This window comes from Phoenix dactylifera, chromosome 2 (genome assembly GCF_009389715.1).
Source record: "Phoenix dactylifera cultivar Barhee BC4 chromosome 2, palm_55x_up_171113_PBpolish2nd_filt_p, whole genome shotgun sequence".
In the NCBI taxonomy this organism is placed as follows: Eukaryota; Viridiplantae; Streptophyta; class Magnoliopsida; order Arecales; family Arecaceae; genus Phoenix; species Phoenix dactylifera.
Window position 1 is genome coordinate 4,286,105 of NC_052393.1, and position 17,936 is coordinate 4,304,040.

General features: G+C 38.3%; 1 protein-coding gene across 1 annotated transcript; it reads left to right on the top strand.

Annotated features, from left to right (window-relative positions):
* The first annotated feature begins 908 nt into the window (after window positions 1–908).
* On the top strand, window positions 909–17,662 carry LOC103724128 (rac-like GTP-binding protein 5). The gene is made up of 7 exons (XM_008815289.3): window positions 909–1,390; window positions 2,627–2,714; window positions 2,810–2,919; window positions 3,032–3,095; window positions 16,796–16,860; window positions 16,984–17,049; window positions 17,130–17,662. Exons 1-7 carry the CDS (start codon window positions 1,292–1,294, stop codon window positions 17,232–17,234), a joined length of 597 nt encoding a protein of 198 aa, XP_008813511.1. The 5' UTR covers window positions 909–1,291; the 3' UTR covers window positions 17,235–17,662.
* Window positions 17,663–17,936: the final 274 nt, after the last annotated feature.

Sequence of the window (17,936 nt, forward strand, 5' to 3'; positions counted from 1 at the left end):
AGCAATTTCAAAACCAATATAGAATTCTTTGACATGCCAAAAAACCTATAGGTAACGCACACAAAAATCAAAAAATATCCCAAAAATGTTCCAGTCCAAAGTTTCTAACTCCTAACTGCCGAATACTTTAGATCAATAAAACTTCCTTGGCCACAAAATAATAAAAATACAAAATAATTATTTAAAATTTACATATATAACTTAAAATTTTTATTTTTTTTAGTATAACGGTTGCTCACACTATTCTAGTATAGGTATAACCAGCAGAATCAAAAGAAAGAAAATGATGAACCGGTGGAGGAGTGCCCCCTAGTATATCCAAAGAATCTCTCCGAAGTATTGGACAACAAAGAAGGCGACCCAGTCGGCAATTCTATTCGCCTTCTAGTACATATATACAGCTTGAAAGGTGCTACAATCTTCCACCATCCAACGAATATTGTAAAGTAGAGGATTTTCATCTCTCTCTGTCTCTCATTTTGTATCCACTCAATTACTGTAGCTGTCTTTTTTTCTCTCTCTTAAACAAAAAAAATCAAAATGCTGTTCACCAAGAGAGGAAAGTCCAAAACACTGAATAGGTTCACCAACTCCCCTTGGGTGTCTTGTTGCGGGGAAGAGAGAAAAATGGCATCTGATACTTTCTATTTTAATAATGGCAAAAGAAACTAACCACAGTTGGCAAGGACAAGTTAAAAGAAAGCAAGCTGGGGACAGGTGGGTGTTGGTGGCGGTCTGGTCAGCCTGCTCCGGTTCGGTTCGGTAAACAGCGGAAGGATTAATTTGTGAGCCGAAAAGCGACAGAGATTATATTAGCTGTCGTCGCCTCGTCGGAGCTTGTACGGCACCAACAAATAAATTAGTTAACTAATTCGATAATTTCCTACTAATAATATTAATCTATAGATGGTTATATCTCACCGGGGTCGGCGACCGCTTCAACGGCACCCATCCCTCCCCTTCCTTCCCCCCGCCTCCCTGCTCTGCCATTCTGAGCGCAGCGAAGTAGACGGGGGGGAGAGACAGAGACAGAGAAGCGGGAGGGAATTTCCTTGTAGATCTCATCGCCGGCGGCTTTATCTAGGGTTAGGGTTTTGTCAACCTTCCGATTCTTGGTTTTCTTGTTTCCTTGTCTTCTTCTTCTTGATCTCTTGGAGGGATTGGAAGGCATTGGACGGGGAATGCGGGGGTTTTCGGAGGGGACTTGTGGTTTGTAGCGGTTGAAGAAGCAAAGAGAAGGGGAGATTCTGGGTTTTTCTTGGTAGTTTGGGGAGATCGGGGGGGGGAGGAGATGAGCGCGTCGAGGTTTATAAAGTGCGTTACGGTCGGGGACGGCGCCGTCGGCAAGACCTGCATGCTGATTTCCTACACGAGCAACACATTCCCCACGGTGAGTCCTCCAGTTTTTGAGTTTTTTTCTCGTCGTTAGGGTTTCATATTGTGGGCGATGGGTCGTGGGGAATGAGAGAAGTGGCGTCTTTTTAGGGTTTTGCATTGGCGATGGAGAGATATCTGCCAGGAAGGATAAACGAACTTAGGTTTCGTGTTTTGGGGAAAGAACCCTTGCTTTTTATTTTTCGTCTATCTGATGAATCGAAATTGTTTGTTCGAAGGCATAATTCGGAGTTTGGTTTGTTTTGTTTTGCATTTGCTGGTTTTTCGAAAATCGAAGGTTTTTGCCAGTCCGGGATTTGGCCTTGTTTCAGTCTAATTATAGGTAGATAGTCATGGAAAAAAAAGGGAAAAACTTAATGTTTTGGGAAAAAAATGAAATTAGGATTTTTATTTATTAGGTTTCCGGTGTCTTTTGATCAAGTGTTGGAAAACTAGGAAAATTCCTTCTTATGACACCTCTATACTTCCTGATGAATTGAAGTGATTCATGTAGACTCACTGATTTTTCTTTGGCTTTGTGTAAAGTGTGTTGTTCTTTTTTCTTTCTGCTGTAGTTCTGGGGGAGCATTTGGGACCATCAAAGAAATCCTCCAATTTAATGTTTTACGTTCTGGTTTATTGAATTGGAAAGATGATCGTAGAGAAATCAATATGCTTGTAACTACCTTCTCACTGACTTGGAAAAGTAATTGTAAAGTAAAGGATGTGCATTTAGTTTCTTATTCATTGACTTGGAAAGATGACTGTAGAGGCGGTGGCACTTTTGATTTTTGGGATTTCCTTTATTAGCAAGTTTTTGAAAGAATCCTAGGTTTCACGATATGTCTCCATGAAGATATAGATATTACTTGTGAGGCAGAAGAAAGATTTGTTCTTTATGATTTTGTTGTGTTGAATCACTGCTTTGGTCAAATGGTTTACCTTTAACGATTTATATTATTATGGTTTTCTGTTGCTTCCCTTTGGAGGGATGGAGATATTTGTATTTCTATTGCTTACTTTTACGATTTATATTATTACAATATTTATATTATCCATCAGTGTCTACTAAATGAAGGACTGTGCCTAGTTGCAACCCTATGTGTTGGTATTTTTTTTTTTTTCTGTTGGAGATATGATATCCTTTCAAGTTACTTTGTTGGATTTAAGTGTTCTAGCCATCTTTTCTAGGGTTTTAGAAAATAATTAGTGGCTATAAATTTTATGAAAAAAATATATATTTTGCTGGCAGGACTATGTCCCAACTGTTTTTGACAACTTCAGTGCGAACGTGGTGGTAGATGGGAACACTGTGAACCTAGGGTTGTGGGACACTGCAGGTAAGTGCTCCACTCCTCTGTGCTCCTTTTGCCCCACCTTGCCTCTCCTCTTCGAGTTTGTGGTTCCAGTCTGAAATTGTTCTTTAATGTGATAGGCCAGGAGGATTACAATAGACTAAGACCTTTGAGCTATCGTGGAGCTGATGTTTTTCTCCTAGCCTTCTCCCTCATCAGTAAGGCCAGCTACGAAAATGTTGCTAAAAAGGTGTGGGATTTATAATTATCTTTTTATCTACTGTCCTGTTTCTTCTCCTCCTTCTTATTCTTCAATCACTAATCATCTATTATTCCCTATTTGTATTTCGTTCACCTTCCAGTGGATTCCTGAATTGAGGCATTATGCGCCTGGTGTTCCTATAATTCTTGTTGGAACAAAGCTTGGTAAGTCTTTATAATCCTGTTTTATTGTTTTCATTTTCTTTAGTTTCTGCATTTCTTGTGCTAAGTGTTTCCCTTATCAGTTTGATTAATCCAGGATTCATGTAATTCTGCATAAAAATCAATTTAGTACTAGAGGATATGGGTTCTGATGATTGCTGAAGTGCTTTGACATCAAGTGTACTGGGATTGGTATTTGTTACAATTCTCACTTTCATGTTAATATCTATGATGGGGAAGTGGCTGACTGATTTATTGGATCTGATGGAAGATAGTAGGTAGGATTGATGGTTTTAATTAAAATTCTTGAAATGTAACCAGCATCCCAACTCTATCAGAATCTTATTATCCAGGTTAAATCGACTCAGTGGTTCCACATTTTATGACTGATAATTAAATATAGTAGCATTTTTGTCAATGCCAGTGGCCTGGTGGTCATTTTTAAGCATCAGAAATGCTTAGTTTGTTCTGTGAAACACTGATATGGTGGGTGATTCATGCTATTATTCTTAGCTGCTGTATCAGTATGCTATTGTTGCTTCAGCATTAATCTGTTATATGTGCTGCACTGGTTCTATAAAAGGAATCTATACTTCTCTTCTGACATATAGTTTTGAATCTTATTGTTATTCTACTCTATGGGCCATATTTTTTTCTCCTTTCGAAATTCTCAGGAGCTTATCTTACTCTTACAGGTTATCCAGATATAGGTCTAGGTATATTTTGATTCTACCATGACTATTTTTCTTTATTGTAGAGTATTATTTCTATGAGTTGGATGATGAATTTTGGTGGACATCCATGGTGAGGAACAGGATAATATGCTAAAATTAGTAACTGCTCAATGATTCAGTATGTTTAAATTCACTGCAACAAGTAATAAACAATGTTCAAAAATTTGAAAACCTTTTTTTTGTTTGCATATACTGTAGTTAGAAGCCGAATTCATATGTCAAGTGTGTATCTGACAGCAAAAGTAACTGATAATTGCTCTAGCATGCTGCAAATTTTGTAGATTCAATCTCACAATAGCCCTACATTTGCATGATTTCTTATGTGTATCTGATTCTCTGGTCCTTATTTTTCTTTACATGATGCAAATTTGCCATTCTTGTAGATACTGTAACAGGAATCATTCATATGAGCCATATGTTTATGCAAATATGTTTAATGTTCCTTAGGATATAATTTAGACCTAGTCCAGTGGTGGCAGACAAAAGAGAACTTTCTCCATGCATTGCCATAAAACCTTGGTACACTTTGCAGGTCTTTGCTGGTATGGCATTATGGATGGACAGAGATATTGTAGCATATAAGTTAATTTGTTGAGTGAGACTTCATAAATGTGCTGTCAGTGAGTTGTCTATTGATTATTAATTAAAATATGTTTTTTTGTTCAGCTGAGGCTTTTCCTCATTCTTCAGTCTGGAAATTGCTGAGACCTTTCTTACTTCATTATGTTTTGGTCTGTATTGCCAAGTGCATAATGTGGTTACTTTTTAGATTAAAAATTGGGAGATACATGTTTCCTGTTATATCTTAAGTTTTTTTTTGAAAATTCCCCCTATATGTACATTCTTTCTAGCCTTTTTGTTGTGCTTATAGGTGATTATTGCTTACACTGTGGCTATCATCTAGCCTACACTGATCAAAGGCATGGTAGTAGCCATTAGATTTTTGCTTACTGGGCTAGGTTAGCTTCCTTTATGTGAAACCTCATGTAGGTCCTACTGAATTTTGTTTTTCAAAGGTGATCGAGAAAGATGAAATCATTGTTATCCTTGTGATTAAGATTTGCCATACCGGTCGGTACCATCCTGGTACCAGTACTAGTATGCATTCTCACACCATATGGGTACGCAGTCTCGTACTGTACCATGTACTGACACTGTAATAAGATGGTACTGGTACGGGGTCTGGTACCAAGATAGTAGACCTTGCTTGCGATCATAATAAAAGAAGTAAGCTACCTTCTTAAGGTCAACTATTGTAACAAATGGGTAATTTATCAATTCAACAAGGAGCAAGAGGCAAATAGGTACATGACCATGAGCTAGATAAAATGGTGCAAGCTTTTTAACTTACAAGTATACAATTTTCTGTTGTTCATATGTATAAAATATAGTTATGGGAGTTGAATTCTAAGCAAGCTTGTCAAGGGCTTCTGCAGTCACCACCATGTGAGGGCAATCAACTTAAAGGTGGAACCAAAAGGGTCTTATTAATCCTAAATTTATGTGAGTAGTAAATAAATGGAGGATCTAGCATCTCTTGACTATTCTCGCAGAGCATCTGCACTGGTGGAAATGGCTAATCATGTACTCTTGTGAGCATCATTTATAAAGAAATAAGCCAAAAAGGCAATCATTAGATAGATATAATTTATCTGTTCATTTTTGTTTGTCTCATGGTTATAGAGGTGTTTAGTGCTTGCTATGTAGCTTCTTCTCATTGGCTAGCGTAAATTGTTCTCTTATGATTTTAGGTGCAAGAGATATCCTAGCCACCGATGATGCAAGGATCTGCCATCCCTAATTTATTATGCAGATGAAACATCTAGACTGCTAGAAATTTTAATCCAAGGCAATCTCTTTTGAGCACTTTAAATGAAACAAGTCAAGTGCAGCAGTCTTTAAGACAGTAGTGTATACATCAAAGTTTTAAAAGATGGCTGCCTTGGCTACCATGGTGTCCACCTTATGTCATGTTTGAATATTGGTGGATGAGATTGATTACTGAATTACTATTTGATGGTGCCTAGTTGGTACTTTCCACTAACTTGCTATATCTTATATAATATGCTATGTTTCATTTTTATGTGCATAACTACTTTTTTAAGTTTTAATTTTAAATTAATTTTTTTTGGAAATTACTATTTTAGCCCCTTGACCTTTGGGAAGCATTTGAAAAATTATGGGAAGCAAGGTTCGCCATCTTAGTACCAGACCCCGTATTGGTACCATCCTATTATAGCGTCCATAAGCTTGGTTGGGGCACCCAGTTAGCCATACCTAGTGTTGGTATGCCCCCTTGCCACATATTCCAGTTCGGTACCGGTACTGTACGATACGGTCGGTACGCACCGGTACCGATCGGTATGGCAAACTTTGATGGGAAGACTAGTAATATTGTAGTAGTGGTGTTAATTAGTGACAAAACATTGCAAAATACTTGGGCATTGTTTTCCATGTCCATTCCTCTTGACTCTTTAGGTAATCATGCTGTACATCTTCATCCTTCTTCCAGTTTCTCTCTCTATATTGCTCATTGTGTGGCAACTATAGTTTGCACGTCTAACCCTACCGTTGTTTCAGCTGTAAGTTCAGCATGCTTGCCTTTTACAGATTCAGGTCATTCCATGTTTTTAACTGATCATTTGATTTATATATATTTTGCGTGAAAAAACTACTGTATTAACATTTTTTTTTTGCAAAAATGGCTCGGTTTTTTTTGCACAATCAATTTATTGTGGATTTTGCTGGACCATTTTGTAAGAACCATTTTACACGTGCACCAACGTGTATAACATGTACATCTGTTACCAAGTGTGCATGGACTCATAAGTGAGCATTATGAGCTAAATATGCATATAAGTGAGGCTCGAAAGCGTTTGTGTGGATTTGAAAGCGCACGTGAGGCGATTCCGTGTCGTTAGGACTTAAAAGGGGCACCAGAGCTTGTCATAACTCGCGCAAGCCACACACACCTCTTTTTAGCTGAATAAAGCCGGAGGGCTAGGCCGTACTGGTCCAGTAAAACAGAAAACAGATCATTTTTGGAAAAGAAAAAAGAAATTGGATTTTTTATGCAAATTACCCCTGATCTATTTATTGGATACATGTGGATTGTTTTTGGTATAGTACTTTACATTTTATAAAAAAATATACTTGGATATAACATGATGCTGAGACAATAATACTTGAAAAAATAGTATATAATATTACTTGGATATTATAATGAACAAATTTATTTTTAGATGCATGTAAAAAAGCACAATTGCTTCTAACAGTGCCAAGGTCCATACTAACGTCAACATGCACGAACTCCATTGATCGATCATTACTCATTGCTTGAAATCTGTATACTATATTCCATACTCCATATTTGTTCAGACACCTCTTCTGATTTTTCTGCACCAGAAAGCAGATTATGGGGAAGCCATTGGGAACTTTATTTGTTCACCTTGTTATTCTTGTTATGATTTCTTCTACTTTTCTGTTGTTGATTTCTTCTTTTTGCTTCTTCTTTTGCACAGTTTCCCTATTTTCTTTTTAAGTATGTGCGACTCTTAAAATGTACTTGTTTCATTGATCTTAATTGACAAGACTTACATCATCTATTTGGGTTCAATTCTGATATTTGTAAAGAGTTTTGTTAGGTTTCCAAAGGGAAAATATACAAATCTTTAAACGTGTCACTGAATTCATTTCATATGTTATACATATGTAACAGCACTGTTTAGAATAATCAGTTAATCAGTGTCTTATACAGTCTGTTCTTGCAAGCTCTTCTGATTGGTGAGAACATACTGCTCCAACATGTATCATTTGGTTGGAGCAGTATTTTCTCGATGTAAGAAATCAGTAAAAAGGTTTCTTGATGTTGGTAGCATGCCTCATATTCCGGTCAACAGATGTTTGATGCGTTCTGTCAATGACATTACACAACTACACAACGCCATACCAGGATGCAGAAATTCTTAAGTTGCTGCATGCCGTGGTGGTCAAGTCATTCCAACCATTAACCTAAAAAAGCAATTCTTCTGATGCATTAGAACTTTGGTTTGGGAACCTTCTCTTGGTATCCATCGTTCATATAAAATTTGATGTAAGAACTTGGTTTTGGTTTCATCCAGCTCTATTGCAGAAGTTTTGGTTGAAAGGTTAAAGAGAAAATAAAAATATTAACCAAAATTAGGTTAAAAATCACAAAATAGAGAACAATAAGTCAAGAATATGAATCAGATGCAATCTTTAAGTATATTATATTGTTTGGGACTTGGGATGTACTGTTCTAGTGGTTTTGGAATGAGACAATTGAAAAAAATGAAGATACAAATAAAAATTGTACGGAAGCTTGACATGTCATTTTCCTATTTAATGGCAAGATGACGTGTGACAATTTGGATGTGTGTCTATTTTAGTTTTAGGATAGTCAAACCTAAGATAGAAGGTGTACTTTTCTCAAAGTCCCTTTGTAACACAATGAAATCTCTTTGTAACACAATGTTGTAATCAAGGTACGCTGTCTTGGTATCGAGCCCATACCAGTGCCACCCTATTACTTTGTCGGTACGCCTAGTAATTGGTTTCACTTACCGAGTGTCGGTACGCCCTTTGGACCATGTACTGGTACCGAACCGATATAGTATAATATGTCCCATATTGTCTGATTCAGTATGGTATGACATCAGTATGGTATGACATTCCCTGGTTGCAATGGTTCCAAATCTTGTTAGAAATTTGGAATACTTAGTTTAATCTCTAAAGCACTTTCATGCATCTAGAAAATGATAAAAACAAACAAAATCAGCATAGATGGCCAATATATACAATGAATTTGGCCCCATTAGTTAGTTTTGGTTGGAATTTTAGGACTAGCCTAGTTTTCAAATTGATTTGAGCTGTAATGAAATGCCTCAGTCTTAGTGTTGGATTTCAGATGAAACTTCAATTCTTGGTATCAATTCTGACTGCCTACCTTCTTTGACTAAATCTGCATGAATGTTAGGCAGTTTGATGAATGTCTGGTGGAGGTGACTTCAGAAGGTCATATTCTTTAAAGTCCACGGTTAATCTTCTATAATGCATCATTTTTTGTTGAATCATTCATCATGATGATTATTTTCAAGCTTGGTGATGACCTATCTAGGATTCCACATTTGTGTTATTTATGTTTTCAGCTGGCCTATATTACAAATGCTATTCCTCTTATGGCTAGTTTCTGAGGGTCCTTAGTTTCAATGCCTTGCGCTCTTTCCTACAACATTTATGAAACCATTACTCTCTTCATTCTTTTTTCCCATTTCTTTATGTTTGGAACTTGTATGTCATTGTCATTTAAATTGACTTATCCTATATCAACTTGATCTTTTGGAAGAACCTTGCTTCAAAGCTAGTTTTCGTTGATGATCCTAGAGGGAAATCTTTGGCAATGAAGGGATGTTTAGGGAGAGAAAATTATGAAGAAATGAAGGCAAATTTTTTTCTCGTAAGCGGTTTGATCAAGGTTTAAACTTTCGGCTGGAATTGATCCATTTTAGTTGAGGCTACTCCAATACTAACCAAAATTTTCTTTTGTTTTGTTCTCACCAGTTTCGGTTTGCCAAAACCAACCAAAACTGTTGTTTTTTTTTAGGTGGCCTAACAACTAAACATGTTTAATGTTTTTTTTTAATTCATCAATGTAGTCAAATCAAATATCTATTTAAGGCTCTAATGTTCTAATCTGCGTTATATCTGTCTAAGCTTTTGCTAATGGTGGGTAACAGTGCTTGAGGCTGCATATGCGGTCACTTGACCTCACTGTGTTCCCTATTTGCAGCCATTATATACAATCGGGATGTATGGGCCGATAGGGTGGTTCATATAGTATTATGTAGACATATATTTGCATATGGTTCGTAAGGATAGTTCATTTAGTACGGTGCAGACATATATGTGGCAGGATTAGCACTATGCACTTGCATGCGTGGCTTGCTTATCATTGTCCAGTTTCATATATAGCCCTTTTAGCATTGTACTACAGCTTGTATGTCCCACTCTTGTGCAGGCCTACACGAGTAGGATAGGTTCAAGTAGATGATTGGGTAAGATATTGGTTTTATGCGAGGCAGGTAGGTGTATGTCAATAAGTCAATGTATTAACTATTCTATAATTACTGCTATTACGAATTAATTCGTAAATAGTAGGCACTAATCGTTAGATATGGTTATAGTTACTTTAAAAATATTACTATGATTATGATATCTAATATATATTATTGATTTAAAATATTTTTTAAAAATTAACTGCATCTCATCAAAACTGTGATGATCACTCTTAAGGTGATCCATCTTGCAATAATATGTGGTAGTGAATAGGTACGTGATAAATTCTATACTCTTGTATTTGTTGATTTATGCTTTATTGAGTTATATTTGGTATTTTACTCGATAAATTAGTATACTCGTGATATATTTAATGCATTAAGCTTCAGTGCAGTTTAAGTTGAGGCTGAAACTACCCAGGCTGCATAAATTATGATCTTAAATAACTTAGAACACAATAAAATGATGTGAAGAAACTTGCCTTTTTTATTTTATTTTTATTTTTTCTGGTTTTTTGACTTCTTTATCAGAACTCTGAAACTCATAACAAAATTGTTGAAACTGCCAGTGCTGGTGAAACTGAAACTTTGCTTGGGGGACCAAAAATTAAAATTGAAATCGAGTTTTAAAACTTGGGCTTAATAATTGCTTAATATTTTATTCTCTAATAAGTAGTAATTTAGAGAGTAAGTAAACAAACTAAATGAAAGAGGATAACTGAATTATTCCTTGCACCATATGTGTCAACTTTTTCTGTACTTTTCTCAGTTGATTTGAGGAATTCTTTTAATTTTCTTCTCTTTTCTTGATTTACTTTCTTTTCATTTTCTAGCAGCCAAAACAGTGCTAGTAGCAAGCTTGAGTGATCTGTGGTTCCAAACTCAGTTCCGATATTTGCCAGCTTTTTTGATGTTTCGTGACTTGTGCACTGAATTTTGTGTGATCTCTATAGTTATGTTTTTGTATGTACAATACTATCCACAGTTTTGGTTTCTAGTTAACACCACTAATGAGTTATGCTGGAGTTAATTATTTGTTCATCCAACATCACTACTTTGTTGGCTCACTTCCTGCTTTGCCTTTCTAGCATGTGGACCAGATCCAAACTTCTCATTAAATCCTTAAACCCGATAGATATTGGAATGCTTCTTGAAGTGTATACTTTTTACATCTGTGGATGGCTTCGTTTTTTTGGTGCTAGTCTACTTTTAAGTTTACAGTTTACATAATTGGGTTATATTCACAAATGCTGCACCACCTTTTTTCTTTTTTTGGTTGGTTTTCTGACAGTGGATCCCTTAGAAGCGATACATAGCCATACAGTGACATAGGTAACTCATATTGGCTTGTCTTTGTTTTTTAGCCCAGGCAATATGATTTTGAGTTGAAGTTCAAATATCGATGCTTTCAAAAGGTCCAATACCATGTTTTGTTTTTTCGTATCTGATATGGCTGCTTAATTGTTTGGTTCCATTCTAACTGCCAAGTCCTGTCTATATTGATATTAGAGTAAAGAAATGTGTAGAGAACAAAAAGAATTATGAGTAGTTGGAAATTAGGCACTTGTTGGATTCCATAATTTTATAAGGCAACATAAGAATGTGATGAGTTCATTTTTGGCCCAGTCTTAGGGTGTAAGTATTCTTTTATTTTTTTTTGGATGATTGTATAAAAATTGTAAAAAATGGAATTAAATAAAGAATACATAGCTAAAAATAAAAATGATTCAAATATCATTTAAAGTAATCTTAATTGTGTATAACATGATAATTCAGTACATTGGAATATGAAGCAATAGAGGCATATGATGAAAGACAAAAATACTAAAAGAAAACAGAGAAAACTAGAAGCTAAAGCTACAACATAGAAGAATGATAATCTAGAAAAATATCAAGATATATCTGATACTGCTTATAGCTAAGTTGATTCACATGGAAGGATGTGTTTCAATGGCGATACTTGAAATTGTTTTGACATCTTATGTCAGTTTGTTAGATTAAAACAGTGAATTGGTTTAACCTCTATGGTATTGTAAACCATGGGCGAGTTCTGTCTCAAATGGAAAATTGTCAGCAAAAAATGTAGGACTCTTGCATTATTTTACCTGAAAGTAACATGTGTCGAAGCTCTAGGATGGATAATATTATAGGAGTAAAAGTATCCTTATCACATTGTTTAGGAATCAGGAACTTGCTCTAGTTGTGTTCTTGTTTCGCATTTTTTCGATTTAATCATTCTCTGTGTATTTGGCCATTTACCTCTTTAATCATCATACCAATAAGCTTTTATGATGTCTGCAACAGAAGCTCAAACTTGCTATACTAATTCTTGCACATTGTCATGTTTTTCTCATCCTCTTTCAATAGTATGATACAGAGCTCTTGTTTAATTATACATTTCTAGCATTACTAAATTTAACAAGCCCTGTTAATTCATGAATGGTTGGCTAAATCTTTGTCCATTCACTCATCATGGTCACGTATGTAGTTAGTGTAAGTTTTCTTCAAGTCCCTACATTCAATTTCTCTTCCTTTTTTTCTTTTTAAATACAAATTCAACTGCCTTTTATTAAAAACCCATACATTCTTCTTGTTAATCATCATAGGACATACATCATTTATGCTAGATGTTACCTGTTAAGTTTTGTATGTTAATGCATTTCTATTTCTGCTATATGAGCACTCTCTTTGTGCCATCCCTAAGGCTCCTCCAAGCTAGATTCTTCAACTGCCCTACTTTTTGGGGCCTTGCTTACATGGGCCAATTTGGCTGAGCCATGGTCTAAACCCCTATTTCTCTTTTGGTTTTGGTTAGGCTAATTTAGTGGTGTTTCAATTTCAGCTGTTCCAGTGGTTTTGTCTGTTTCATTTTGAGTTCCAAAGTTTTGGCCAAAGAAAGACATATTAGACATTATAAAGCAAGCAAAAAAAAAAACATATCAGACAAACCTAATAGATTTTGAATTGTTTGGAATCCTTGGATGTATTTATTTTTTTTAAGTATATTCAGGCTGCAAATCTGTAGCTTAAGCTACAATATAATGTCTAATTGTTTGCTAGCATTGTACTTTGGGTTATTTTGCACAAAAATTCACTGAATTATCAAATTTATAGGAAGGGCCTTTTTTTTATTCTGAAATGTCTGTTTTTGATTCCTATCAAACCATTATACCCCTGCCATCACAATTAATATAAAAAAGTTTTAAATGTGCATCGGCTTGTATGTGGACATTTATTACCAATATGGACTCGTTTGGTTCATAGAAAAAGAAGGGAAGAAGTGTGGTCAACGGAAAAACAAAAAAAGACCTCTTGTTTGATTGGAGATTTCAAATGAGACAGATGGAAAAGTAGCATCCCATGGGAATAAAATTTTCATGTTTCATGGGAAAAAAACCCATGAGGGACATGGAAAGCTACTTTCCTATAGGTTGAGAATTGAGATTTTTTTTTTCAAAACTAAAGCCACCAAAATCTATGGATAAAGTCTTTCCTTTTATTAAGGTTATAATAGATATTTCATACAACTTTCTCAGAAAAGTAGCTGCTCAATCAAACATAAGCCACTTTAGAATGAACCACTTTTTCATGATCAACCAAACATGCCAAAACTATTTTTTTCAGGCATCATATTTTCAGAAAAAATATTCCAATGAGAGAAAATTCTTCTCACGAACCAAAAAAGTCCTTTGTGTGCATCATCTAAGATAACCATGTGCATTCATCGATAAGGCTGAGATTGGGTCTGGGCAGCTTTGACGTGGGCCTTGGGCTAGCCTCGAGGTTGTTCAGGTAAGGCTTGAGCCAAAAAAATAGGGCTTGAATCAAGGTCTGTTGTGCCGAAACCGGAGCTGGACCGGTTGCCTAGTGGCATAGGTTGGTACGCCCCTGTATCGTTCCGTGTCGGGCTCGTATCGACACAGTAGAGGAGAGCGAGGAAAAGAGAGAGAGAAGGGGGATAGAGGGAGGGAGAGAGAAAGAGGGTGGCGGAGGCAAGCCGGCGGAGGGCCGACGAGCCGCGTAGAGGGCTGCGGAGGGGCTCCACCTCTGGTTTTCTGTTTCGTTCGAAATAGGAGCCCTGGAGGGGGACCCTTTTTAGAAATTTGGCAATTTTTAAGTGAAGTCGGCAAGCGATTTTCCGACTTTACTTAAATATTGCAAAATTAAAAAAGGCCCCCTCCGAGGCTCCTATTTCGAACGAAACAGGGGACTGGAGGTGGAGCCCCTCCTCTGCAGCCCTTCGCGCAGCTTGCTAGCCTTCGCGGCCCTTTGCACGGCTTGCTGGCCTTCGCAGCCCTCTCTCTTCCTCTCTTTCCCTCCCTCTTCCGCTTGCTTTCTTTTTCTCTCTTTCCTTCTCTTTCTCCCCCTTCGTCGGATGCTTTTCGTTTCCATTGCCGGAATCATCCTGGTTCGCTGCCAGTACACCTCGGTACTCTCCGAATCATTCGGTTCGAGATAGTTCCACCAACCTTGGCTTGAATGAACTTTGAGCTGCACTCAAGCCAATGCTTGGCTCAACTCGAAGCTCGAGCCTAAAAATAGGCCCATCTCTAAGCGCGCTCTCTCCCCACTCTTGGTTCTCTCATCTCTCCTCTCGTCTGTCTCCAACCTGATCTCTCTCTCCCTTCCCTTCCCTTCCCTTCCCTATCTCCCTCTCTCTCCTCTCTCTCCCACCTGATGTCTCCCTCTCCGCTTTCCCCTCTCTCTCCTTATCTCTCTCCCCTCTCTCTCCCACCTGATATCTCTCTCCCCCTCGATCTCTCCCCCTCCCTCTCTCTCTCTCCCCCACTGAATCCCTCTTTCGCTTGCTCTCTCCTCTCCTCTCTATTTTCTCATGTTCTCCTCTCCACTCTGTTCCCCCTCCATTCTCTCTACCTCCCTCATCTCTCCTTGATCTCTCTCCCCCCATGATCTCTCTTGCCCCTTTGTCTTCTCTCCCTATTCCCTCATGATCTCTCTCTCTCTCTCCCTCCCCCCCCCCCCCCCCCCCCCGGCACCGCGCTTTCTCTTCCCACTCTCTCTTGTTTCGGGTCAGATTTGAAGGAGAAGCTTGGGCCTAGATCCAGGCCAGCCCAGTCGGGCTTCGAGCCGAGCTCGAACTGTAATTTTGAAAGAAGTTTCAAGCTCTTTTCGGCATGAAGCTAGAATCAGGCCCGAACTGTATTGAAACCCGACCTAGCCTGCCCCAATTTCAGCCCAATTCATCGGAGAATAGGGACATAGGTGTCTAATAATGTTCAAAATTTATTGTTTCTTGAAAAAAAAGTAGCCATTTCTGCGACTCTGAAAACCAACAAGCGTATGGGACATTAACCTGATGTTGTTATTGCCATTGCATTAAAGTACCATCGCATGGATAAAATTAGATGGTAGTCCATCTAATTGTTTATGAGATTGGAGCTCCCAGATCTTGCAGATTCAATCTCAAGTCTTATTTTACTCTTGTGGGTGAATAGAGGGGGCAAGGCGCCATTTTTGAAGTTAGACTTTCGATTGTTACCCTTGTTCTGTTAAATTGGTTGGATATTGGAAGTCTGAACTTTTTACTGAATGAGTAAATTGCATAGATGCAATGCTACTATGAAGACTAGGGCTGTCTTGTTTAATCAATGACATGAAGATGAACCAACAGTGATACTAACTGCTCAACTACGGGCAAAGAACTGAAGAAACAATCTTGAAGCAATGCAAAGAAAAACCATATAATCAATATATATGACATCTATGATCAATTTTGGTCATGGGATGCGGAACCGTCCTGAATTGGACGCTTCCGCCCGTTCCGAAGCTGTACCGGTGGCTCACCGGTTTTAAAAACGGCTCGCTGCCGGAGCCGGAGAATAAGAGAAAGAGAGAGCAAGTGGGGGAGGGAGGGAGAAGGAGCGGCGGCGGATGCCGGCAGAGGGCCGCGCCGGGGGGTGGGGGTGGCGTTGGAGGGATTTTTAAGTGAAGTTGGCAAGCGATTTGCCAACTTCACATAAAAATTCTTAAATTTTTTAGCCGCGGGTGCATCCCCTGTTTTGAAAGAAATATGGGACGTGGCCTTAGCCTCGGCCTCCGTCAGTGTCCGCAGCCACTCCTTCGCCCTCCCTCCCCTGCTCGCTCTCTCTCTCTTCTCCTTTGGCTTCGGCAAGTTTCCTCTGTCGGTACAGGCCCTGCCGCTACTCCTTTGCCCTCCCTCCCCCGTACTGACTCATTCCGTTGGAGAATCGGTATCGGGCTGGGCCCGCACCGACTCATTCCGCCGGAGAACCGGTACAGTGCCCAGTACTAGTTCCTCCGATCTTGATTTTGGTTAGCTTGGGCTGGAAGATTGTTTTCAGCCAAAAGTTGAAACCTTAGTCTCAGCGTGCTCTTTTTGTGTGTACCTTGGTAGCATTACAAAGTGATGCACTTGATGCAATTTTCGGTTTTCATTTTTTGCAATTCTGGATCTTCCTATTTGCATGCTTGATTTCTATAAGCACTGTGTGCCTTAATCCTTTCACATGGTGATTTGTCTGTCCCTACAATCTCCAGATTGCAGGATCAGCTGTCTCTCTCTCGTCTCTTCTATTTTCTGTTCACTTTAGTTAGAAGCCTTGAACCTAGGGTCCCAAGTTATGTTTCATAGTCAGTTGTGGGATATCACACATGTACGGAAGCAGGCATCCAAACCTCCCATTGAAGTCAAGTAATTAGTCTATAAATGGTAAGAGTAGCGGACAATTGTGCACTCTTGTGCTCTTTTAAAATTTGCATACTATGTAATGCTTATTTAAAACTGCTATTGCTTGCAAGTTGTTGGGCTCGCTTGTAATATTTTATTTTGCATCTGGCATTATTTTGATATCGTGGTTATTTTACTTGTAATCATCTTCATATGGTTTCTAAATAGCTTAATGCTCATTTACAGATCTTCGGGATGATAAGCAGTACTTCATGGATCATCCTGGTGCTGTGCCTATTACCACTGCTCAGGTAAGAAAAAAACGCATGTAAAGGAGTTGAAGCTTGATCATTGTTCCATCTCCAACATTGTGTTCAGTCAGCATCATAAGAGCACTGCATATGATTTGTTTGCTTCTGTTTTTGTTGTTAAAGGGAGAAGAGCTGAGGAAGCTAATAGGTGCTCCTATCTATATCGAGTGCAGTTCAAAGACACAGCAAGTATGTTGCTTCTTTTGTATGTGCATGTATCTACCATTTGGATAGTACTTCATGCTTATCCAACGAGGTTTTGTGCGCAGAATGTTAAGGCAGTCTTCGATGCAGCCATTAAAGTTGTACTTCAGCCCCCTAAGCAAAAGAAGAAGAAGAAGAGAAAGGCACAGAAGGCCTGTTCCATTTTGTGAACGAAGGGAAACAGAGGAATGACGACCCACTGGCTATCACTGTTGCATTCGCTTGCTCTATCAAAGGAACTAGACCTTTGTGTATAGTCTCCTGACAGCATTAGAAAGCTTTGCACGCATCAGGTGATGATTTGTTTTGCTTAATCTGGGTCTGTGGTGGTCTATGACACACTTGTTGGTACCACATCTTCTTCCCAATGGCTTCTTCCTCCTCGTACATGGGCATGGAACGGGCCATCCGAAACTCTCTTGAATGGATCCTCCTATACAATATCACGGTGTATCTTTATTTAAATCACTAGAAGGTTTGGCTGTGGTGCTTGTTATTCTTCTGGTTGACTACTGTTTGACACTTGTTCGTGCAAAAACTGGAATCTGACATAGTAACTATAATCATAAAAAGCTTGTTTCAGATTGTCATTTATCAATTTCTGATGAAAGTTCAAACTTGTGCACATCAGCTATTGGAAGACCGAATTTTGGTATACAGATGCCTTGTTGCTGTCGGTGATTCAAGAATGGCTGGCTGAGGTAGAAAAAGTAGATAAGAAAGAAGGAATTTGCTTAAAAGTCGGCGAATTGTTGGCCTTGTCATGTCATCGATCGAATATTGCGGGCCCATTTGTTGAGCATTTGCTTGTAGATTTTTGTGGCCATTGAAAGTACGTTGTGAGGAGAAAAAAGTTAAGGAAAGAATGGCGT